The 26,425-nt window shown below is 31.7% G+C and overlaps 1 protein-coding gene across 4 annotated transcripts; it reads right to left on the bottom strand.

Annotated features, from left to right (window-relative positions):
- On the bottom strand, window positions 1–26,178 carry LOC122534782 (potassium voltage-gated channel protein Shaw-like). Of its 4 annotated transcripts, XM_043665751.1 has the most exons (8): window positions 26,076–26,178; window positions 25,848–25,986; window positions 19,855–20,249; window positions 15,181–15,639; window positions 9,085–9,372; window positions 6,665–6,874; window positions 2,457–2,645; window positions 1–273 (listed from the first exon to the last, which is right to left on the bottom strand). In XM_043665751.1, the coding sequence occupies exons 3-8, from the start codon at window positions 20,149–20,151 to the stop codon at window positions 34–36; spliced, it is 1,683 nt and encodes a 560-aa protein (XP_043521686.1). In that variant the 5' UTR covers window positions 20,152–20,249; window positions 25,848–25,986; window positions 26,076–26,178; the 3' UTR covers window positions 1–33. The 4 variants fall into 4 exon arrangements, with proteins under 4 accessions (XP_043521686.1, XP_043521685.1, XP_043521687.1 ...); XM_043665750.1 differs by lacking the exons at window positions 25,848–25,986; window positions 26,076–26,178 and adding an exon at window positions 23,565–23,850; XM_043665752.1 differs by lacking the exons at window positions 25,848–25,986; window positions 26,076–26,178 and adding an exon at window positions 23,565–23,850 and having other exon boundaries at window positions 1–245.
- Window positions 26,179–26,425: the final 247 nt, after the last annotated feature.

Here is a 26,425-nt window from a genome sequence, read left to right as displayed (position 1 = left end):
TAGATGAAACGAATTTATTGTTACATATCAATCTTACATTGTTTCCGAAATCTCTGGTACGATGATGTAAGTATGAGATGTGTCTTTGCAAGCTTCAGTAAACGAGCCTGCCTTCTTGCTCTCCTCCTCTTGATAAGTGCCATCTGTGACTCCATCAACTGTTTTGCCATTTTTCACAGAATTATTGCCAGCGTGGCGAGGAGACTCCACTCTGTCAGAATTTATGGTTCCTGTGACGGTAGACCCTTGTGGTAAATTTATCACGATATTAGGCTGCGTGAGAGAAAATAACAACAGCATAAAGAAAAAAAAAAAAAAGGATGTGAACAAGTTGTTTGGCAAGTTCAGTGTGATGTGCGATTTATATCGTGGAACAGTATGCTAATTGATAGTAGGCAATGAATTTTAGATTATATTCGTACAAAATAGTCCTTGAAACTTTATGTAATTTAATGTAATCTAACATATTTTACCTTTTTCTTTTTTATATTTTTGACACGAATAATAGAAAAGGAATGCAGATTTTTAATTTTGAACCTGTTACAGAAAATAATTGTGTGCACTGTTCCAAATGTATGATACGTATTGCGTTATTGAGCATTTATAGATATTCAAAAAGTCATTAACAATTTATGATGATGATTTAGACTCTTTGATATTTCTTTAACGTTTCTCGAATATTTTAGCGATCGTTTAAAAATGTCTAAATGTTTATAATGTATTTAACATATAGAACGAGTGTCATTGAAAAAGTTGCCTAATATGAGAGCCATTTTTTAAGAACAACTCTTAAGCTATTTTTTTACACATTTTAAAACTATGATATGTTTTTGTTTTGTTAAACATAAATGAGGTCACAAGTCCTGTCGTGTAATTTAGGAATTTGAATCGCTTAATTTTGAAATTCAACTTCATCAACTGAGAATATAAAATAGAAGATAGAATTAAATAGCATAAATTTTTGTAATCCCATTTTCTAATTACTATAGTCATCATGTAAAAATCCGACAATAGTTGATTAGCTTAATTTTTAAATTTAAAATCCAATGCAATTTATTCATCAATTTCAACAACAAAGAATGTAAAATGCAAAATAGAATTAAGCGCCTTAAATGCTCACGATCCATCACAAATTGCCATAGTTCACATACGAGAGATGACTAAAACTTTGGAATTTAAATTTTAGAATTAATATTTAAACTCTAATTTTATAATTTGGAACTGTAAGACGTAATTATGCATAATGTCAACGATACAGTTTGATTAAAAATTGAAATCCAATGTTCTAGCTTATGTATCAATACGAGATATGGTGCTTATATGTGCATCAATTACGATCTTTACACGCTACCCTTGCACTTTACATTTTGCATTCTCCGCGAAACATCCTCATAAAGCTTCCAGCGAGGTGTTGCTTCCAGCATCCAGCTGGTTTCTCATAAATTGTAGAAGGAAATCTCATTTCCCCTCGCGGGAGTGTCTAATGCGTTAAAATCTTCTCGGCGCTTTATTTATTAATTGTACGTCTTCTGTATCGTCCTGGCCGTGTCCGTATTACCGTTGCACCTTTACGAGCATTGAAGTTCCTCAATATGCAAATTAAACGGACGCAAAACCGGGAGTATCTCATTATTCTTTGACGACGGTGCCCCGGCGCATCTGAGGATTGTGTAATTTCATTTTGTACAGTAATTAAGGGAGCCAGAAATTATTCAATTGATTTATTGCTTGTGAATTAAGTGACTGCTGATGCGAATTAATCCTGACACGATATTGTTTTATTTTTCACACGGTTGAATCATTAGTTTGGCAAAGTTCTTTTTTGGAAAAGAGAAGGGAAAATTGCTTTGAATGTTGTGCAAAAACGATCTTTATTCTTATAATTATGTTTAATATTTAATGAATAGAAAATATAATTCGTACTGTTTCAAAATGGCTGCGTGAATCTTTGCTTCGAATTAAGTTAATAAGATACATTTTTATTGTGTTAAAAATATCGTGAGATCGTTTGTTGCAGCTCTAAAGCCTATAAACAATGAAACGTACAAAGAAGTTTTCTTCGTTTGTCATTTAATGATCAGGAAGAAACCTTCTTCATTTATACATTTATATGTAACAACATTAATAATGATTTTTAATAATTCAACTGATACGATTTATTATACATGTATTCATTCAAAACGTTGGATCATAATATTTCTGTAAATTCATTTATCTATTCAATTTCATACTATTTATTCCAATTTTAAGTTCATATAGAAACTGTTCAATATGGAACAAATTTCATTGACATAACATTAACGTTAAATTAATTTGAATTAATCACGTTTTCTGTTTAATATTAATTTCAATTAGTTTAATATTATTAATTCAGTTCAATTCATTCAAATTTTGTCGCTCTTAAATGTCAGTCGTTGGTGCATTAAGGTCAACAATCTATATATATAGTACGTTACCTGTAAATTTAAAACATTCTCCAATCCTATGGTTGCTGGTCTCGATCTCATTGTCAGCGATCTGGATAAAGCACTGGAGGCAAATTGCGATTGAATGTCGGTGGCATCCTGGTAACTCAAACATCTCGGTCGCCTCGGCACTTCTGCTGGTAGCACTCTTCGTCTTTGTTTCGGCAACTTGCTTCGAGCCTGTAACGATTAATTTCTTTACAGTTAAAAAATGTATTATTCGCAGAAATACTAAAAAAACTACTTTTTCTTCTGGCAACTCATCCTCATTGATAGGATTCGCCAAGAAGTAACGAGTATTGAATTTCTGAAGTAAATTTAAACTGAAGGTCTGTAACTTCGAATATTAAATATAAGTATTGACAGCGTTTATGAGCTTTTTTTTCCTTTTATTGGTACGAAGTTCAACGCATAGATCATTTTTGAATTTACTTTGCTTCTGGTTACGACCAACAAGAAGTTGCATTTTCGTGCAATCCTGCTTCATTATTTACGAAGACGCTGAACGTCAAAGAAGGTTTGTTAAGTGCATGGTGACGATGCAGGAAGCAAACTTGGTTCAAGAACTTTCATAAGATATTTGTCTTATCGATGATAAACACTTTGGAATACCCGTGGCGATGTTAAAGCCTGTATTTCGCAATGAGGAACATTGCCGAATGTTGCAAATTTCAAGATCTAACTTGTGAAGAGAACTGTCTGTGGTTAATCCACTGAAGATCAAGCAACAACAATTTTCATAAAATGGAAGAAACAGCAACGAAAAGGAAATATCGAATTTTTTTTGGATTCTCCTTGCGATAAAAAAGATACTTGATGATACAAATTGATTAGAAAGAATTCGCAGATGAAATTACTGAGATGAGATGTTGTCCATTAATTTATAGACTCATCCTTTTGAGTCTACATGGTATCCTGAATAGTTTCTAAATGTTTGACTTTAATATTCAATATAATTTTACGATTGTATTGTTTATATATTTGTTTTAAATTTAGAATAGCTAGCAACAAGCACGATGCTTGTACTAACTAAACAAATCATTTCTGAAGGGAATAATTGCACAAGTACAGTATTTAAATTAATACGGTGAAAGGCAAAATTCATTGGCTCTCACTGGACGGAGTAACTTCGATTACGTGGAAATTTAAATCTAGAATTCTGCGCGCAAAAGTCCAGAGTCTTTGCTAAATTTCGAATGTCCCCGTTTGGCCGAAGATCACAGGTCAATTCGATACGAGGTGCCTCGCATCAGAGATAATCACAAAGGCAATAAAGCCCAATTAAATTTCGAATTACGTCGGCGAAACTTAATTTCCGTGTCGTCGATAATGCTTCCTCCTTCACGCGTTCATTACTCGTCGACCGGGTATCCTCGAGAACCCGCGTCGAAATAAAAAGTCGTGCAATCTCGAAACGTTTAATTTCGAAACAACCGTTTCCCTCCCGCCGCGAGAACTTTCGAAATGCTGGCCATCGCGGCCGAAAAACTTTCGAGCTTCCTTAAACTCACCGAGCCGCCGAATCCCGCCGTAATCCTCGCCGAGGTAAAACGTTTAATACCGAAGTTCGTGGATCCGGCAAAGGGTCCGGGTGTGTAAAGCTCGCTAACGACCTAGGACAGTGGCGAACGATCCAAGTCGAAACAATAACTATCTTTATTCACGACCAAGGAAATGAATTTTGTTCGCGGTGTCTTAACAACTGGGCCAACTTGCGTAGAAAGTTACCGACGAATACGAAATTGAGGAAAGCTAGTTCGACGATTTTCATTCTCTCAGGGAGAGAAATGAAATGTTTTGTTTTTATTAAAAAAGTGTGTTTTAGTCTATTGGATGTATCTTAGTTTTATATATTTCTTACGTCTTATATATATATTTTTGATATTTCAATGTTTCTTTCAGAGTGGTTTGTGAACTGATAAGTTTTTGCAAAACAGAGATCATAAAATTACGAAATACGCAATGCGTTTAATTAATTTTTTTGTCACTTTGAGAGTTGATAGGATTTCTTCATATTTTTTTGTTATTGTTTGTTCAATGATTTTGTGAATCTTTTGCTATAAAATGATTTTAATTTTATTTCTGTCTATGGCAATGTTTGAACACTAAGGTACGAAACTGTACACTGTATATAATTAGGTATATACGTAAATATACGTATATATGTTTATAAGATCAAATAAATATGTCAATTAATGTGACAATGAATAATTGTTTCAAATTAATTATACATTCGAGATAAAAAATATTTGAAACAGTAATTGCAATATTCTTATTGAAATGAGATACTATTTGAAACTTTTTTTTCATTTAACAACAACATGTGCAAATATATTGCAATTATTTATTTCAAACACATAGATAGGAATTATAATAAAATAAATACGTCACACTTCGAAAATTGCATTGATCGTTTCAAATATTATTTTCGATACTACTTCTAGAAGAAATATAACTAGAGAAACTAGGGAGAGGAAACAAAATGTTAATTAAATATCATTTCCAAGGAATGGTTAACGCGACATGAAGATAACCTCGCAGACAGAGTATTAAAAATGATTTCGCGAAAATAATAAATGATTGACGAGAGGAAATAATCACTTCAAGTTCATCACGAGAGACACGTACGTAATTTAAATAAATTTCAAACAAACACCAACGCTGGCGTGAGAAAAATAATCTCTGCGAGTTGCATTTTTGTATTTTATTCGAAATGTTACCCGACAGAAGAGAGACGATAAAGCAGGTAGCTCGCCGCCGACCACCATTGTCGATTAATTGGACGCGGTGTATTTCGAATAACGTTTTGTAATCCGGTTCGGCGGCCGCATGAAAAATTCACACCGCGAAACTTCTCTGCCCGGTGGGAAAGTTTTCAAATTGGCTGGGCGAAGAGTGCAAAAGTTTACATGCTGTGCCCGGCTGAATGGACTTGGGCTTCCGTGTTCTTCGCGAACGCGTTATTCATCGTTCGCTGCTACCGCCGATACGCGGCAAGTTAATCCGAGTGAAAAAAAAAAAAAAAAAAAGAAGAAAAAGAAAAAGAACGAAAGGAAAATCTTCGCGCGTTCCCTAGCGTCAACTTTCTCGTTGGGAAAAACGGCGTCCGACACGGCGGTTTATTAAATATTACCGGCTCGCGTAAAAAAGTCCGGCCGCGAGGCAGGCGAATTTCCGTGTGACTGATGGGCGGATTTTTATCAAACGATAGGAGGTTATTTTAATTCGTAGGTTTCAGCTTTTGGTAATAATTTGGTATCATATTGGAAACTCTTCGATTTCTCGGAATTTTCAGGGACGTGGGTTTAACAGGAACTTAAATTATAAATTAACTTGAATTTCTGCTCGACTCATTGAGAATCGATTGGTATTAATATTCTTCTTATCATTCTATTAATATTTATCGATAGGAACTGTTATAATTTGATTATATTCTTAATATTCTAAACAGCCTCGCAGTAACTTCAGTCATGAGAAATGTTTGACATGTACAGTTTCTTTATGTCTCACAAAATTTAGAAATGTAGATCTCTGTTTTGGAACAGATGTTTCGAGTTCACATTATTATTGCGTCCTTCATATTTGTAGTCATATTTGTCATATGAAGGACAAGGGAAAAATATCTTCTAAATTAATAATTTTTCGACGTGCACGGTTTTGGCAAAGATTAAAAAAAAAAAAAATACAATTCCATTTAAAAAAATCAAAATCTTTACAGCCAGCAGAAAAATCAATGACATCGAAATATGCGCCATGCATCTCGATATTTCTCATTATGGATAATGATAGTGACTTAAATTAATAATTAAGTGAATAGTAATAATTAAGTGATACTCACTTATATCAAGATGATAACATTAGTACTATAATATATATTATATGATAATATTAGTATGAACTTAAATAGTATTTACTTCACAGAACAAGAAATTAGTTACATTGTCAGTTTGTAAAGTTTTACAATATATTATCTGCTCTGATGAATCCCTTCGAACGTTCAAAATAAGACGTCTAATGTCTCCTTTTCAGCAATAGTGTACATACATCGTTTTAAAAAAAGACAATGCCTGCAGGATGTTGGCCATTCGAATATTTTTCATCCTCACGATTTGAAAAGATATTTGCAGATGCTGCATATATATATACGTATCTCCAGAGGAGAAAGAAGGAACGTACGTTTTCGAGGCTGAGGTACGAACCTGCGTGTGAGAATAAAACATGGAGAAGTTGCTGACGATAACGGGAACCGGAAGGGCGATAGCTAAAACGCCCGCAATGGCGCACAGTCCCCCGATGAACATTCCGGGGAAGGTTTTTGGTGTCATATCGCCGTAACCAACTGTCGTCATAGTCACCAAAGCCCACCAGAGACCATGCGGTATGCTGTCGAAGTCGTTATGCGGGTTCTCCTACAAACCAAACGGAATATATGAACGGCCATTTTAAGATTTATGGCTCCGGGCCGATGAAATTCAAATGTCGAGAGTAAAAACGGATCGTTTCGAGAGTGTAGAGAATATTTGTAGTAAAATATCGTGTCTTATAAATTAATCTTCCTGTTCCTTCTTTTTTTTTCTTTTTTTTTCTTTTTTTTTTTGAGTATGCGTATTACGAAATAAATGGAAATAAATATATAATTGGACGTTGTTCGAGCACACAGGGTATATTGTGCAATCGCTTTGTTAGCTTCGTTTTATAGAAAAATCGAGTTTGGAAATTTATCATTACTGGAAGTATTGAATTTGGCTAACAAGAGATATTCTACGCTTGAATTTTTTCGACTAATTATTTCTCGATAATTTGCGTTTGGAAATGATTTTTAAAGTAATAACTTTTGGATATTCTACGTTCAAAAAATCATTTTTAAAGTAATTACTTTTAGAGATTCTACGATCGGAAATAATTTTGCTTTAGTAATTGCTTTAAAAATTGTTTAAAAATTGTTAAATACTCGACGTGTAGAAGTAACTTTTCAAGCAGATATTTTTAGATAGTCTGCGTTTAGCATATGAAAAATATGCCTGTTGTTCACGTTTTGAACTCTATCTTATCAAAAATATGTTACCTTACAATTTCGACTTTCTAGAAAATGAAGGAGCGTTGTCCCTTTTTTGTATACAGTTCTTAGATATTTCGTTTTAACATCGAGTGTTTTACGATATTTTTAATGTTTTCGCCGTTTCCGTAAACAAAGTATTGCAAAGGCAAAGGAAACAACTGTGTTAAACATGACAACAAAGTACACAGATAATTAAATCATTTACGTTATTGTTATTGAGCAAGATAAATGAGAAACAACTCTTGTGTGAAAAAGCCAACGAAACATCGATTTTTCTCTCTATTGCAGTTTGTCAACGGCAGAACAGAGTGCACAGGGAATTAATTTGAAAATTACTTCATCTCGTGACAATGGACGAACATACACAGTTACAAACGTGCCGCGAACTGGAATTTTTAAAATTTTCCATAAATTTTTTGCACGTGTAACATCGTGGCACGAAAGACCTTTGTCTGCATTTCAAACATTACGATACTGTCCTGTACATGTTTAGAAATTCGCTTGCACCATTTTTCCTTTTATCATTTATCAAAATATCAGCACGAGCAATGTTCAATTATATATTATGAATATGAATCATGACAATAATATGAATATACAATACACGTATCAGAAATATTTTCAAAGTGTATGTATTATGATTTTAAAAAATTGAAATTAATGTATATATATCATAAAAAATTTTTTTAAATATCATACACAACACCACAGGTATATAATGCAACATTTAAAATTCATAATCAATTCAATATCATTATTGTTTGTGAATTTTAAAATATTACAGAATATTTAAAACGATTATCTTGATATCTCAATTGTTTAATTACTTTCATTGAAAATTGACTTCTCTTAATAAAAACAGACTTTTCCAAATTACTGTTGTTCCTCTACGATGATAACTAAAATTCTTTCGAATCTGTATGTGACTTTTTAAATTATATTCCTTTTTATAATTTCAATTTTAAATTATACACTTTTCAAATTACTATTTAAATTTCTTGTCTCAAGTACTCCAGTCCATCGCAAATGGCAGCTAGTAACCGAAATGAGATTTCCTCACAAACTCTGCGATTTCGTTACATTTCGAGTGAAAAAAAAAAAAAGGAGAAATGAACGGAAACATAAAGCTGAAAGTCGCATTCGAAAGTTTTCTTCAAGCCTCTTTCAAGTTCGCCCTCCTAAGTCAAATCTTTCAGAAGATTCTTCTTCAGGGGGAAAATAAAAATTTCCTTCGAAAAATACACGGATGGGATTTTTCGCCGAGGGCGTAAACGTCCCAGTTTATGAGGGGTCAACTCCTTCACGAAAGGAGCGTAAATGACCCAGGTCGCCTGTGAAGGATTAACTCCTTCACAAAAGTGCCCAAGGAATTCAAAATGAAGCGAGCTCTCGCCGGCGAAACTTTCGATGATCCCCGAAGCAAAACTTCGCTCGTGGGCTAGTTCGTATTTTAACTACTTCCTAAATTGAAACGTTCCGTCGCCCAACGCACGATACCGTCGTGAAAGAGGGGAGTGCCTAAGCACTTGTCGATTCTCGTTCTCGTGAGGACGAACTTACCTGGAGACGTTCCGCGTAGAAGATTAGACTGGCGAAGACGACGATGCCCAGGACGAGAAAGAAAACCAGCAACGCCAGCTCCTTGGCGGACGCTTTGAACGTATGGATCAGGATTCTAAGGCCCGGGGAGTGTCTCGTCAGCTTGAAGAGCCGCAGAACTCGAGCTATCGACAGGATCTCCAGATACAGGCTGGACTCGGTGAGGAACTCCGTGTAAAAGCTCAATGTCGCGGCTAAGTCTATCGCGTTCACCGGTGACACGGCGAATCTCTTCAAGCTTGGGCTCACCTGTAATCAAATCGATTAATGGATTAGACTAGGAGGAAAGTCTAGAGTTGGTGCCCTGCGATTATTCTGATGTTGTCGCCTCTATTTCTGTGTCTTAGGTCGCGGCGTAATATCGGTAATGAAATGGCTGTAATGAATATTATTGACAGTAATCGATAAATTGCCAAATGCTAAGTGCTAATGGCAAAACTGTAGGAACATAAAAATATAAAAGAAATGTTGTACGACGTTCGTTTGTATACATGTTTTGCTTTTGTTATAAAATTGTAGGCAAATATACTTGCAAGATATTTCTTATTGATTTTTGGATACATAATATGATTATATTACATATTGTGCTATATTATATGATATATTATATATTGTAGGAAGAATTGTGCAGAAATAAGAGATCTTGAACACCAAGTTTCTTCTTCTGTTTCATGATAGGAAGATGTTTTCCATAAATTGTTAAAATCGGCGAAAACTGTATGGTATGCTATCAAAATGGTATTTTCAAGAAATCAAGATAATTGGCGTGGAGATTGAGCTTTGTTCAGTTCTATGTTTTGAAACTTATCAAAATAAATTATGATAGACACTTTGTAATATAATACATTATTATACCTAGTAATTATATATAATAATATAGTAATATGATAATATATATTGTTACCGAATATAGTAATGTATTATATTACAAAGTATCTATTTTAGTGATTCTCAAAACATGGAACTAAATAAAGACAAAATAAGATGGAATTAAATAACATATATACATACTATACAGGATATAACATATATACATACTATGTATACAGGATATGATAATATAATATGATAACAAAATATAATGATGTACGCTGGATATGTATGTAATTTATCTACAATGTAATATTATATATAAATATAATAATAATATATTAACATAATATAATAAAATATATATTGTACGTATATCATATACAGTAACTATAATATTTTGGAATGATTGAAATGTCTAACCCACCGATTCGAAAAATTTGATTAATATTATTTGCATGAATGTTACAACCAACAAAATTCTTATTAAGATCGTGGTCATTTCATCTACAAGAACCTGACAATTTTTTTTCTTTGTTAATATTCTGACGTTTTTACAAAATTCAAATTTTAATGGATAGCAAAGAGGTTCGACTCAACGTGAATGTAATAACGAAAGATGAATGTTCCTCTACTCGAATATATTCTCATCCGAACGTTCTCCTATTAATACGAATTTAATAAGGAAAGATGAGTTTCCCCCTGCTCGAAAATTTCTCTGTCCCAACGATTATATCTCCCTATTAATTGAAGATTGTTAATGAAAATTCAATGATTGCGCGATTGATCACTGTGAAGCGAATACAATCAGGATTTTACAAGTACAAGTGAAATCTTTCGTTGGTATTTTTCACGTATATTGTTCCATTTCTATAAATAATATTTCTATATAATGACATATCTGTAATATATTTGATTTCCCTACTCCTACAAATGAATGAATCAATATAATTTTAGATCAATATAAGATGAATATTACTGACTTTGAATTTTTAAATGAGAACAGAACTGAACCAGCGATTATAAGTTTTGTGTAAAAATTTCTTACTACTGCCAATGATAAAATAAATTTCTTGTTACTGGTACTATTGAGAAAAACAGAAAATAACGCATCGAGTAATGTATAGTATCTAATTCTTTAATTTCTAAAGTGGCTTTACTATATTTCGTACAATATTTTGACTATAATCAAGATTGTAAACGATAATAATCAGAATTCTTTTTGTTGTTCCTTAATTTTATTCAAAAATTCAGGAAATAATATCGGTTTTAAAAGTTGCCATAGACTCTGAATAAAATTGAAAACGGGCTACAGTGTGTCAGATTTTTATATTCTGAGTTAATTTCACGTGTCTTTCGTTGTACGCTTAATATTCTGAGTCGATAAAACAACCTCATTACTATAACACGGAAAGCAACTGAATATTTGTTACTACAGGCAAATAAAAAAATATTTGCAACTTTGAAAAATTGTTCAAATCAGCATTAATATATTTTTATATATTTCTATATATTTTTATATATTTCTATATATTTCTATATATTTTTATATATTTTTTGTATATTTCACTATTAATAGCAATTAGAAATGATGCCCATTCAACTGTGCTCTTTTAAATAATTAACCAATTGTTCAAATCAGCATTGATATATTTTTATATATATATTTTTTGTATATTTCAGTATTAATAGCAATTAGAAATGATCTTCACGAAGCCCATTCAACTGTGCTCTTTTAAATAATTAACCAATATATACTACGAAATAAAAAATGCGTTTTCATTCCCGTTGCGCAATATTACACGATATTTCATAAAAATTAAATATCTCGTTTCGTGTACGCGAAGCGAACGAAATTTCGCGTGGGAGTGAACGTATTAAAAAAAAAAAAAAAGAAATCGATAGACGAAATCGTATTCCGGTGGCCAAACATCACGCGAGACACAAATTACACGAAATGATCGCGAGTCGCGTGCAACGTCACCGCATTGCGTTCTATTATTCGTTTTGATTTTTAAAAGCCCGGGCTCGTCGAGGCTGAAAGCTATTACTCCGTGACTAATCATGGCCCAGATGAAACTGCGATGTGAAGTTTAAAAGCAAACGTGGTATTTCACTTTAGAGCTTAGTGGAAATAAATGTATTTTTAATTCCGTCGGGGGGGGGGGGCTAGATATTATTTTATAACATTGAAGACACGCGCACGTGTCTGTAATTTTCAATTGAATTTCAGGTGGATCTCAATGCGTTACAGAATATAGCAATAAATCGTGTATCAGATGTTCAATAAATCAGGCAGTGTTTTTTACATTTATATTTAATCTTCAGCGGGGAGGATTAACGAATGATTTGTTACTCGGTCGGGAAGCAATAAATTATTTTCGGTCTGGATTTACTTTCATAAATGTAACTTATTTCTGTTGATTCACTTTCATAAATGTAAATCTGACACATTTTGTAGACGAGTAAATGTAGCGTCAGTCAGTTATAAAAGTTTACACACATCTGGGCAAATTTTTAAATATTTAAGGGAGAAACGAATGTTTTAAACATTTCATATGTATTAATTTATTTGTTGACTGAAAGAAAACAACGTTCCTTGTGGTTTCTTATTAATGATCGCTAAGAAAATGTAAATGAAATTACAATGCAAAATGCATACATTGAAGTCAGCAATATATGTTCTTCCCATTATTGCAATTGTAATCAGAATCAATTTCATTTGCTTTGCTGTACATGCAATAATCGATAGATTTTTGTAGGATCGTACTTTTAATTGAATGTAAGAGATATTGTCAATATTCTAAACTTGGTCCAATTTTAACAAAGTAGAATAATCAACGTTCATGAAATGTTCTTTTTACTATTTTAAATATTTCAAATTTGACGGATGTATGAAGAGCTCGTGACTGAATCTACTGACAACAAAGTCAAAGAAAACTCGACTTTCTTAAAAACGAAGTCCTCTTCTTTCTTTCTGACTTATTTTTATGTGTAAAATCAATCCCCTATTTAATTGTACTACCAATTACAGTTACATAACACGATATATTAGTGGAAAAACAAGATTAGATCCAAATGATTTATTTAAAAATTGTCAATATGTATTTAGAAATATACCGATTACGTTATACTGTAATTGTGATATATTATAAATATAATTCATTATATACTATACGTCATAACTATACTATATAATTTACTGCAAATTACCATAACAAACATGTAAAAATACATTAAAATATTATGATGTATTATTAATGTATGTATATATTTATAAATACATACGAACGAAATCAGAAAGTTACGCTCGTGGCACTATTATTATTTCTCTTTTTTTTTTTTTTTTTCAAGTATAATCGTAAATCTGACGCATAAAATATTAACCTGACAGTGATTGAAGTTTGTCATAAATCATCCTTAGGAAATTTCTCCAGACATCCAATTGCAACATTTTCTGCAAATGGTTCTTCAATCGTAATATCATTTGCGTAACTTCGAGCAAAATTCCTTCCCCCGTAAATGTTTTCTTTCGCCGGTGGTAGCTCGTCACTTGCGGTAACCCACATTCAAACCAATTTTATCAAGAAATAGCCGAGGCTGTCTGCCACGCTAATTTATCTCTGTTAGCAATCTAACCCCGAACTAACTGTTTGTCCGAAATGAATTTGTTTATCACATGCCACACGTGGCAAAAACCTGCTTTGTTCTAATGCTGTGTTCTACTGGCGTCTACCACTTTTGCCTTCTGTGACTCACGTCTGATTGAAATGGATGTAATTCCGTCGTAGGGTTGCTTCGTCATTCACTTCTTCTTAGCTTGTAGAAAATGTAACGATAACAAAAGGTTGTACAGTATAATTATCATTGAAATTGCCACGTTTCGTTTGGCTGTTTTTACGTTCTTACGTGGTATTCCTATGTTTCCACTCACGTCCATTTTCTCTTTTTGTTTTCTCTAATATTTCGCATCACTTAATGAAACCTTTACTATATTATCCAATCGGATTTCAAGTCATATATTTGAAAGAAATTATTCGAGAGGAATAAAAATTTGCCTCGAAAAATTCACACGGCTTAGGTGACTGCAAATTGTCAAGGGTCTGTTTCATTTTGCCCTGTGTTCAAACGTGTTCCTATACAATCGCGTCTCATACCGTGCAAATATGTACGCAGCATAGATAATTAATTACTTATAATGGAACGCAGAGCTCCACGTGCAAGATATGATATTTGCATTAATGACGATTTCATATTATTTAATGCATATACTGCTGTAGCAAACTGCGTAATATAATCGAGCTAATTAATGTCTGCAAAACGCTTGACATTTACTTATTATTATAATAAAGTGCACGTAATCAGCTTTTATTCAACATTTCTGCCTTATTGTAAATTACGTTGTAATTGAAATCAACTTGCACATTAAAAATACATACAATCAGTATCAGTCTGAGAGAGTCTACATGCGCATGGAAGATCGTATTTTTGTTTTATTTATGGAATAGATCATTGTCAATATTTTAGAAATTATCTATTTTAATTAGAATACATAAAATGTTTACCATTCTTTTCTTTCAGTTTTAACCCACTGTATTGTAATTGTTTTCTCAGCACTTTGAGTGAAGAAGTATAAACTTTATTAACAAAATTTTTATTATTATTTTACTAAATATATTGATATATTATGTGTTAATAAAATATGTCCTTTTTATAGCAGATATATTTTCAAAGGTTTGTCTTGACAAACGTGACATTTGTTCTGAATTATTTGTATTAAGTTAATTGTTAATATTAACCAATATGTACACTGAATCTTCACGAGAATGAATTTAATAACAATAATTGAATTTTGAAACTGATCTCTCCGAGCAATCTTGTTTGTTTCTACTGACAGAATTTTCCTAATATTTTAATGCAACTTTCCAATAAAACTATTTCATTAACTGTGGAGTTTTATTGTTTGATCAGTTTCATTAACTAACATTTGATAAATATTCGATAAATATTCATTAAAAGAAACTTGCATGAAATAAAAAAGAAACAATCGTACGTGACCGAGAAATCATCGGCAAGACTCTCGACGAAAATTCCAATGATTCCGGTATTAAGGCGTCGAAGAGAGCGATACTTTGTCTCGTGGTCAATACGTAGAAAAAGGGATGTGCATGCTCCGTTTCAAGCAGTAACCTGTCGTTGCCATAAATATCCAAGTGTCACGCAAGAATAGAACAATTTCGTACGTACCAGGCAGCGAAGAGTAATCTCCAAAGTGAACCAGGCGTTGCACGTGTGCTCAAGGTAAAACAACACCGGATGAGAGTCGGCGGGATCCGTGTTCCGGCTGGACCCGATGTGAAGCGGTTCGCTGTTCCGTTGATTATTGTTCCTCGACGGTTTCGTCGTCACGGTGTGACCCTTCAGGCAGAAACAGAGAACCGAGAGACAGATGAAAAGTATCGAGACACCGGCTATGCACTTGGCCGTGGTGGACGAGTACGGCTCGTCGAAGAGCGTCCAAATCCTCGGCCGTAGTCTCTGCCATTTCGTCAATGTCCCCCTGTTGTACTCCTCCTCGCAACCGAAAAGTCGGGCGATCTCCTCGTCGCTCAGCTTCTCGCCCTCGACGTCCAGCTTGTCGAGAATCGCCAGCGTTGCCTGGGTCTCTCTGTGCACGCTGTACGTGCTCCAACAACACGGCTCCACCTGAAACACACGTACACACACTGGGAATTATACGTGCGGATTGATGATTAGAACTTGGCTAATTGATGATCACGTGGGTGGAGAGGACTCGGTGCTGCAGTAATAATTTCAACTTTGAGTCGATTTTTACCATTAATAATACTATAATTTTAGTATTATAATTTAATATACTACTAATTATAGTATTAGTAGTGTTAATATACTACTAATTATAGTATTAGTAGTATTAATATACTACTAATTATAGTATTAGTAGTATTAATAATTATATTAATACACTTATCAATATACTACTAATTATAGTATTAGTAGCATTAATAATTATATTAATACACTTATCAATATACTACTAATTATAGTATTAGTAGCATTAATAATTATATTAATATACTTATTAATAGACTACTAATTATAATATTAGTAGTATAGTTACTACTAATTGTAGTATAAGTATTAGTAGTATAGTATTATAGTATTAGTAATTAGTATTATAGTATAGTATTAATAATCAGTAATTTGATATACTGCTAATTATAGTATTAGTAGTATTGATAATTACATTAATATACTTATTAATATACTACCAATTATAGTATTAGTAGTATAGTTACTACTAATTATAGTATTATAGTATTAGTAATTAATATTATAATATAGTATTAGTAATTAGTATTATAATATAGTATTAGTAATTAGTATTATAATATAGTATTAGTAATTAGTATTTTGATATACTACTAATTATAGTATTAGTAGTATTAATAATTATATTAATATACTTATTAATATACTACTAATTATAGTATTAGCAGTATAGTATTATAGTATCAGTAATTAGTATTATAGTATAGTATTAGTAGTATTAATAATTATAGTATTTTTTCATTAATAATGCTATAATTATAGTATTATTAATAATAATATAATAATATATTAATAATAATAATAATACTATAATTATAGTATTTTTACATTTAATAATTTTGCATATTTCTGGATCGACTAATCCAATTCGTTCAAAAAATAATATTTATAAAATTATTTTTCATCCATATTTTATAGTTAAAGATGTAATTACAATTAGTTTTATTTTATTCATGTTTATACATATTAATTTGCAAAATACTTATTTATTAAGAGATCCAAGTAATTTTAAAATAGCAAATCCAATAATTACTCCATCATATATTAAACCAGAATGATAATTCCTTTTTGCTTATTCGACGATTACTGATAAATGATTGTGCTATAATGACAGTACTTTTAGTCATTAAATTATGGATAATTGTGTAATATGCAATAATTTAATATTAACAGAAATGATATTAAAACTATCAAGAGATGTTAGAATATATAGAAAAAAGTACATTATATATATATATGTATAAAACAAAGTCATAATATAGTATCGAACAAAATTTGAATAAAAACCTTCTATCCTAACAATTAAATGATTTTTATTGATCCTCCAAATCAAAAAATCTATTTAACAATTGATCGGTAATATTTCGAAATTATAACTATTCTATTCTTTTCTTTTCATTAAATTTCTTTTATACTACAAGCATGCTTTTAAAAGTTGAGGTGTATTTTATTGACTCTAAGCCTAAGATATAATAAATTTATTGTTAGATTTAACTAAACTAAAAAACTAATTATCATAAACTTATCGTGCAAACTAAACTAAAAAACTAATTATCATAAACTTATCGTGCAAAGATGCATGTCAAATAATTTCTTGGTTGTAACAATTTTTTCAATTATCGAACGATTATTAATTATAATATGAGGTAGTCTTAATTAACACAGATGAATTCTCTTGGGTCCCGTTAGGAGGAAAAGGGATCAGATGAAGACAGAAAGGTTAATTGATATTGATTATGTTAATAATTAAGAAAAACCCAGTTTCTATTATTTTTTGTGTTTCGCGCTTAATGCACGATTATATTTTCTGTTAGTATTCTCTACGAATGATAAATTATTAATTCGATGTAGATGAAATATCCAAATTCCTGATGAAAACTTTTTTTTGAAAATAATATAATATAATTTCGCTATTGTATAACTCTTATTGTACAAAGTTACTACCATTATACTGCAGATTATTATGCACATTCACGTGTTTTTGAGAATGATACGAATCAATTCTCGAGTAAGATGAATTCTGAACTGAATGAAATCCCTATTGGCTTTGTAGATCGAATTTTCATTAGCCCTTTTTGGGGTTCATTAACCCTTTGAATGTCTAGTCCGTACTAGAGTGTTGTACAGATAATCTCATAATAAAATAATGGCCATTACATGGTGTAAAATCGTCTTTGGAGAAAACAAAGATTATGAAAGCAGAGGCGTTACGCTTTAAAATAGAGACGAAGTCGATTGTCGCACATTTTTCGTTCACGAAGTTAAAACAGTTCAAATTATCGACAATTTTTTTCATCGTTATTGATTCAGTCATGCTCTTCGCTAAATAAGATTTTCATAGTTGATTGAAGAATGCGTGTACATTCTCATCATATCTTTTCAATTTCTGTCACTTTCGTCGCAACACGGTTGAAAGGAAGTGCACAGAGAATTCAATAATTTTGTCTTCCTCTGAGAAATATAATGAAATTACTTATCGGCTGCATTTGCATCGGATGTACGGTCGATACTTCAAAAAGAGATTTGTGGTTTGTTCGGCAATTGGCGACAACTTAATGCACGTTGTCGATCCGAGTGTAAAATCAAACAGTGGATGTTTGTGCGATAGAGGCTGTGACCCGCCACGTTACCTCGATAATGGTTCCATGGTTTCTGCATTTTGAACAAGACATTTTCCGCAGCAAAGCGCATTTGTACCCGTGCTGCTGGTCAGGAACTATAGACAAGCAATCAACGTTAGTTATGCGGAATCGTTAACGCCTTTATGAAATAACGCAGTGGCGTTTCGAAGCGAATGAACGATCGATTAATGCGATCCGTGGGTAAATTTTATCGTCCAAATATCGTTCCATTTTCTATCACGTTGAATAGGAATGATAAGGGACAGGAGATTTTTGGTATATATCATATAAATAAAATATCTTGTACTTTAATTAACATATGACGTAATGAAACATCGCTTGTAATTGTGATTATTAAAATTATTAAAATATTAAAGTTATTAAAATATTAAAATTATTAAAATATTAAAATTATTAAAATATTAAAATTATTAAAATATTAAAATTATTAAAATATTAAAATTATTAAAATTATTAAAATTATTTGAAACAAATTTGGAAGTGCATGATACAAAATATTTATTGTAAATATATACGTTAATACGTATTTAATAATTAGTATAAAGTTAATAACTAGTATATACGTATTTAATAACTGGTATAAAGTTAATAACTAGTATATACGTAATAACGTAGTTAATAACTGGTACAAAGCGTGAATAGTATGCAGCTGTTTTAAGCAAGTAACTTGTTCTCATCTAGAGACGAGATATTTCATCTGTTGTTTCATTGAAACTCGACATACAGAAATATTCGAACACTTAAGGAAATTTTTACGAATATATTACATGTATTATATAAAACATTTTAACATTTAATTGACATTAGTGAGATTTGACTGTTATAATTATATGATCAGTTTAAAATAAATAATAAAAACACATGTACATATATAAATTATAAAATATTTAATAGAAATATATTAATTTCCAGACATCACAAAAATATAATATAACGTGATCTAATTGTAAGTATAATAATATTATATTACAATTATATTGTAATATAATCTTTCGTTATATTAATAAGCTTCAATTTTCAATATGACTATCTTCAATTTTTTACTAAATATACTTACAAACATCTTCCAATTTCCATACAAGTATATTTTCAGATTGATTTCAAATTTTCCCAATAACAGGATTTGATAACAACAGTGAATTTCATTTTACGAACAGCAATGAAACTTTAAGACGTTCGATATAATACACATAATAAAAGACGTTTACAAGGCACCGTATGTACGTATATCAATTACGCTCGTTACAATATTATCTTCAAACTTGAGCGTTGAGGAAGACTATCCTGAGTCATCCTGTATCGATTCCTGTTTCCTTCATTTCCTCGCTTTTTTTCCCCTTTCTCCGGCTCAACTGTACGAGCGTAATCACATAGAATTCCCACAAAGCAAGGTCTCGTTTCGCGAGTGAAATAAAAGGTAATTACAAACCTGATTAGAGTCCAAGCCCCAGAAGTCGAGTTCCTCTTCGAAAAGCGGACCACAAACGTCCGTCGGGTAATGAAGCTTTCCGGTACGATAGTAATTCAACACCTGAGCAAAGACGCCCGGATGACGATCGTAAAAGTATTCGTTCAAAATAGGATCGTAATTGACCAGGGCCTCTGTTAAACGCGACAACCTGGTGGCTGGTATTTTCTTCAACGTCGACTTGTACGTTTCGTGTCGTACACCGCCGACGTTCAGGATCACCCGGTCGTTCCACCTGCCATCATCTAGCTTCCTCATTTTTCTGGATTCCTTTGGATCGCATTGTAGAAGAGAAACCTCGATTGATAACTCCGGCTACCGGATGGCCTTCGTATCAGGCATCGAAATGGCAACAACTATCAAAGAGAAATTTATCGTAATGATAAACTGGAGTAGCTGACCAGTCCTTATACGTATTTTTTTCTTTTTCTTTAAGTAATATATACGCGGTTACAATATTTTGCAGGCTCGAGCATTATTCAAATAATATACTTAGGAAATAATGAATTAAACAATAGGTATGTTATTTTGTTATTAGACGCTGTCTGAAATAATTAATTGTAAGTTTATTTGAACGTGAAAACGATTGTTCTCTAGAACTTGTTTCATTATTTGTTCATCAAATAACATTTCATCTTATTTATCATTTTATATTCGAATGAATTTTCATTCGAATAATTTCTCAAATACTTGCACTCATCTATCACAAAGATATAGATTTCAGATTATTTATCATTTTAAATGAGTAACTTTGATGAGAAATTATTTAAAAATCTCACACTGAATGAAATTACTTTTTCTATGTTATTTCTAAAATAACAATAGTAAAATAGTTAAAACAATTCATTACTTTAAATCGTTATTTTTCATTTGATTCAAAAATTTGTACAAGCCCAATGTTTCAGGGTAATTTTTAACAAAACACTGAAACAAGCACATCAACATGCTTCTCTTTTATATCATTAATATTCAAACACATTTATTATCTAAAAGTATACTGTTAAGTAAATAACTTGTACAGATGTATGCCATAGGGAGACTTATCTGATATTGACATCTTGATCAACGTCACTTCTATTATTCGTAATAAAAATGTTTTTAATAAAAGTTGAATGCCTTCGAGGGAAGTGTATTTTAATATCATCAGCTCTTTTTATAGATGAAGGCGTAAGTCACGTGACGATGAACTTCCTGTTATTTCTTTTAAAAATAGGATCACATACTTTTTAATAACCATACTGGAATCACTAAAATGGTCGAAATGACCATTTGTGATTTTTTTTCATAAAAACACACGATTCACAGCTTTTCATGGAAATTTTGTAGTTTCAGATCTTTGAATAGCTTTTCTAAAAATAGAGAAATAAAAACTTGCACGCTTTATTATTATATTATAAACCTGTCCCTGTTTTTTTACACTTTTACATGTTTTATACTTTCAGTCGCCGTGTTCAGAATATACATATTTTTAGCTTTCATTTTGTATAACATATCATATGAGAGACAAAGACAGCATGTTTCGCAAAATATCTGCTGGACTAATGGGTTTTCGTCGTAAATCGATTTATGCCTCTTTTTCTTCTAAAGAATGTTCAGCTACATCGATTAACGTATCAAAAAAATATGTGATTCTGTTCAAAAATTCGTACTTGAAATATTTTTCAAATATTCACCGGTAATAATATGACGTAAATCAGAATGTTAAATATCAGGTGAAACGTTCTGTACAAATGTAAAAGAAATTTATGCGATGCAACATTAAAATTTTACACAACTTTTCACAAAATCTTACACTTTTAAGTTACACTAAAATTAATTTTATCTAAGATACAAGACGACGTTTTCATTCACCGTGTTCTCGTCGTGGCGTGATATTTATTGCAAATGATAGTGAGCTCCTTGTGTCAAGTAAATTGCGAAAGGAGCTTGTTTACGGAGGAATTAAATTAGAGAAGCTGGTGGGAATACCGATAATAAGCTTCCAATGCAATTTTTTAAGATATGACGTCTGGGATATCGGCCCAACTCGAGTGTGTATAATGTAACAGAAGTTTTACAGAGACGTTGTCTCTGTTGCAAAGTTTCTCCAAAGTGTTGCAAAAACTTCTTAATATCCCGCCGGTTGGTACGATACGCGTAATATCACGGAAATAGAGAATCTGGAGGAGCTTAAACGATTACTTACATCACACCGTATGGTCATTTCACCTATCAAAACTATTATCCACGCGAGGCTGATGCTTCGCAAACAACCAATAAAATTCCGCCCGGCGTTTCATTCTTTACTTTGCACATTATGCAAACACACATCGAACACGCGCACGCAAACACAAGGCGTAACATTAAAGAAGACAGCGGTGTAACGTGCCGTACCGGACGTTCTCATGTTTTATTGCTTGTTAGCGAATGTTCGGTCAATATTTTCATATTCCTATCGAAGTGGAGGATAGTCGGGAGGGCAATCGATATGTACTTTACGTTATTAAATTTACGACGATGAGGAGATGAGGGAGAGGTCTTCGAAATGCTGCGTCGGGCGCAGTTACGCTTGCCGTGACCACTGATTACTCGACAACTGGTTTTCTATTATAATCCACGTGAAAGGAGGACCGAGGAGGCGAGTATTACAACACCCCTGGGAAAGATCGGCCGCCAAGGGAAAATTGATTGGAAAATAGGTTGAAAATAAGAACCGGTTCCACGGAGAAATATGAGCCGTGCCCGTTCGCCGTGCAATTTTAAACGAAACCGCGTTCAGTCAAACGTAAAATCGTTGTATCTTCTTAATAGGTTGTAGGTTTCGAAGGGACCTTGATTCCTACAATCTTTCATTTTTCTCTCGCTGGATCGTGTAACAGTGTAAATTAATCATACACGCTTCCGTTTAAAAATCCTACAACATCTTTTATTTTCAGTTATCCTTCACATTTATCGTAAGTAATAAATAGCAGGTGTAATTTGCAATGTAAATTAATATAATAGTATTTTATGAAACATTATTTCATTTTTCTAATGGATCAACAAGAAGCGTGCTGTAAATTTATGATCATCTGCTGCAAGCTATATTTGAAGCAAACTTCTTTTTACATCAAATGAAAGAATCACATTTTCTTTAATGAAATAGAATATATAACAAAAAATGTACTTGTTCGTATAATCCTTTCATAAAGTTTCACTTGCCTTTTAGAACTTGGGTGTAAAGGTATATGTCTATTGTTGTTTATTAAAATTAAAAACCTAATTTATAAAAATGGAGTGCAATTAATTTTAATGTATTTTATACATGTTTGCATATTATTTAATGCTTTAATACTTTGTATATTTAATATAATTTAATATATTTTACATATGTTTGCATTCTATTTTTGCAATTGAAAATTCCTTCTAAATCTATAAACATCCGCAGTCTAATAATACATTATAATACAGCGTCAATTAGCTATTTAAAAGACTCGAGTTTTCCACGTGTAAAAAGTGTGTTCTAAAAATATCAGACATTGGAAAAAAGAACAGATAAAATTAGAACAATCCTCACATCGCCGCATCCTTGAATAAGAAATAACAAACTCATCATTTTCACGCATTACGATTAAAACGCACGAGTATTAGTAAAAATTCATAATTCGACTATTTACATTTGTTTTGACGAAAGATAAAGTGGCAATTCTTACCAATGGCATACTGCGTATCCGTTATTCATAGTTTTGTAACGCACAATCTTACGTAACCAACAATCTGCCGAGATTAGAATTCTTACTTGATAAAAATTAATGTATACACAGGTATTCGTTTTACACTTGAGATTCACAAACGATCAGAACGAATCGCCGATAGAGAAAATGTCGATCATTCTCCACAGTCGATCGAAGAACTCGAGTTTTACGAAGTGGAATAACCCACCGTGCGAACGTGGTTTCCAGTTCTATAAATTCGACACTGTTTATTTGCGTGGCCAGCCGCGAACGTTCAAGTTCCATCGACACGTTCCATCGACACGAAATTATTCTGTCACAAAAACCAGCTGAGAGGCTATGTATTTGTTTTCCAAATGTCGTGTTCATTTGCGTGAAAATTAACCATAAGTAATAAGTACTAAACATTAATTTCAGTATCGCGAACGTAAGTATGCTTAATTTAGTAATGAAGGTTGTAAGATGTAGTTAATTCATGTACAAGGTGAGAAAATTAGAAAAAAGGAGCTAAGGATCATTAAGTAATATTAATCACCAGCTTTTTATTCAACACATGAAAGAGACATACTCGTAGGAACTATTTAGCATATATTACGCATTAGCAAATAAATATCAGATAGCAAAGCTGCAAGATTTATCATCATAATTGTACTATTGTAACTTGTAATTAGAATTACAGATAGATACTAGTATTATGGAAACTTAAAATTAGAATAGTAATTAAAATTAGAAATTATTCCACAATTATAGAAACATAGAATTAAAATAAATTAATGATATCAATTATCATATTAAATATTATGTAATTATATATTATATAATTTACATAAATTGTAAAATTTATCAGTAAACTTGTACTGTTATACAGAAATATGGAATTAAAATAAATTACTGTTTATGTGAACAGTTTATAAATAAGAACATTTTAAGACTTATTGCAAATTAAATTTCATTTACCTATTCAAACTTCTTTGGATTTTATTGCAGTGATTCTGTGTAATATATCTGTATATATCACTGATCTATTAAATAAAGATTGATATTAAAAACTGTATTTGAATTTTAGTCTACCACGCTTCTATGCTTAGGAATAATTTTCATTCGTATTTGGAATGTACTTTGCGAATAATTAAATATTTTTGGAGCGAATGCTTCAATTAATATGTGCGTAAAAATTTATAAATTTTGATATGTGATGTTTGTAATGTGCTCCTTATTTACGACCAAACAAGGTATTGCCATCTGTTACATTCAAAAAGAACCGCGAGAAATTCTTTGGGATGTAATAGATGGCAGCATCTCATTCAACCGTAGACAAAATACACACTACTGTGTAATAAGGACAGTCATAATGATTAGTTCCATCATCTCACCGCTACGTGATGATAGTGTTTGAATGTTTATGAATCAATCAAAATTTCATTTGTAAAAAAACTAATCAACATGTTTAATTTATGATCTTTGGTAATTACATCTGTTCATTTAAAACCCTAAATTTATTTTTTATTTGAGCTTTGAATGCGTGCTGAATGTATGTACTATGTAGTTCATGAAGCTAACCTATTATGTATTAAAAAGAGAATTGTAAAGTTCTGACAATTCTGTAGCTTTGTATATTATTATTAGTAAATTTCAATAAACGTTTAGTTAAAGATAATTATTTATTATGCAATGATCTTTCCAGAAATTCTGAAATAAAATTGAAGTACAATTAAAGTACTTACATCTTAGAAGAATTTGTTAAAAGTGTATGTGATAGAAAATTAGATGGATTCAATAAACAAACAAGAACAATAGTTCTGCACAAAAAATATCTTACTCTCCAGTCTTAATTTAACAAACTCAAACAATCTAAAGAATTTATAATCAGGTTTGGAAGAATTGAAACTAATTAGAGTTTCTGGTAAAATTGTGCATCGTTCCAAATCTAATACATGATTCTACTATCTTAATAGAAATTTGAATCATATTTTATGGATGCATTGTCTAAGAAGAAAAGGAAGATAAAATATAATTTCAAAACTAGAGAAAGTCCATAATATCAATAGAATCTTGAAAAGTTTAAATGTATAAACAATAGACACATTTTGCATGAAATTCTTCTTTCGATAGCATGATAAATACTGTGCCATACATTATATTTTGCACTTCATGTAAAACTAAATATACGACGCAACAAAATGAATCACGCAACAAAGCATTGTTTAAATTCTTATTGAGCAAATAAAGATTGTAAAAAGAAACACATTCTCAAGTACTAACCTGGGAAAAGATCAGGATGTTTCTTTTGCTTCCTGCAATCTGCTGCAGTAAATATAAATATCACATCTAATTCAATTGCCAAAAACGGCGAAGTCAACATTATGAAGTGATTAATTGAAACGGTGGTTTAGAACAGTACCTATAACGGAACAATTTTGTTAAACATAATGAATATAATTTAATGGAATAAATTAAATTGAATTGATAGATCTTAAAACCAAAACTTACAATTGAGACACAATTATTTCACTTAGGACGAGTTTTGAAAGCTAAACTTTCAGACAATTATCTTACTTATTAAACGGAAAAAGTATTAAAGAAAGGAGTTTCTCATTTCTTGTTCCAAGACGCGCGACTTTTGTATGAAATGCGCGCGCAATAACTTTAACCTCGTACTGATTACAGCGCCAATGAAACGGCGAAATGTGCAATTACATATTGCGATTCTCGCATAATCGATATTTCTCGCAATCGATCTGTAGTATTGAAATGTAACCATGTAATGTAAAAACGTTAGTTTTTGGCGGGAAGCAGAGCAAGAGGAAGTATCATCGAAAAATTGTCAGGTAAAAGCTATA

Source organism: Frieseomelitta varia, unplaced genomic scaffold (assembly GCF_011392965.1).
Source record: "Frieseomelitta varia isolate USP_RPSP 00005682 unplaced genomic scaffold, Fvar_1.2 scaffold_64, whole genome shotgun sequence".
NCBI lineage: Eukaryota > Metazoa > Arthropoda > Insecta > Hymenoptera > Apidae > Frieseomelitta > Frieseomelitta varia.
The sequence above is the reverse complement of the archived record's forward strand: the minus strand, read 5'-3'. Positions and strand labels throughout refer to the sequence as shown.

Excerpts from the sequence above, each read along its gene's own strand:
- LOC122534782 (XM_043665751.1), bottom strand. The coding sequence starts at position 20,151 with ATGAGGAAGCTAGATGATGGCAGGTGGAACGACCGGGTGATCCTGAAC. Across the intron at positions 15,640-19,854 it reads GGGGCTTGGACTCTAATCAG|GTGGAGCCGTGTTGTTGGAG; the intron begins GTTTGTAATTAC and ends CGTGTGTTTCAG. Across the intron at positions 9,373-15,180 it reads AGATTACTCTTCGCTGCCTG|GTGAGCCCAAGCTTGAAGAG; the intron begins GTACGTACGAAA and ends ATTTGATTACAG.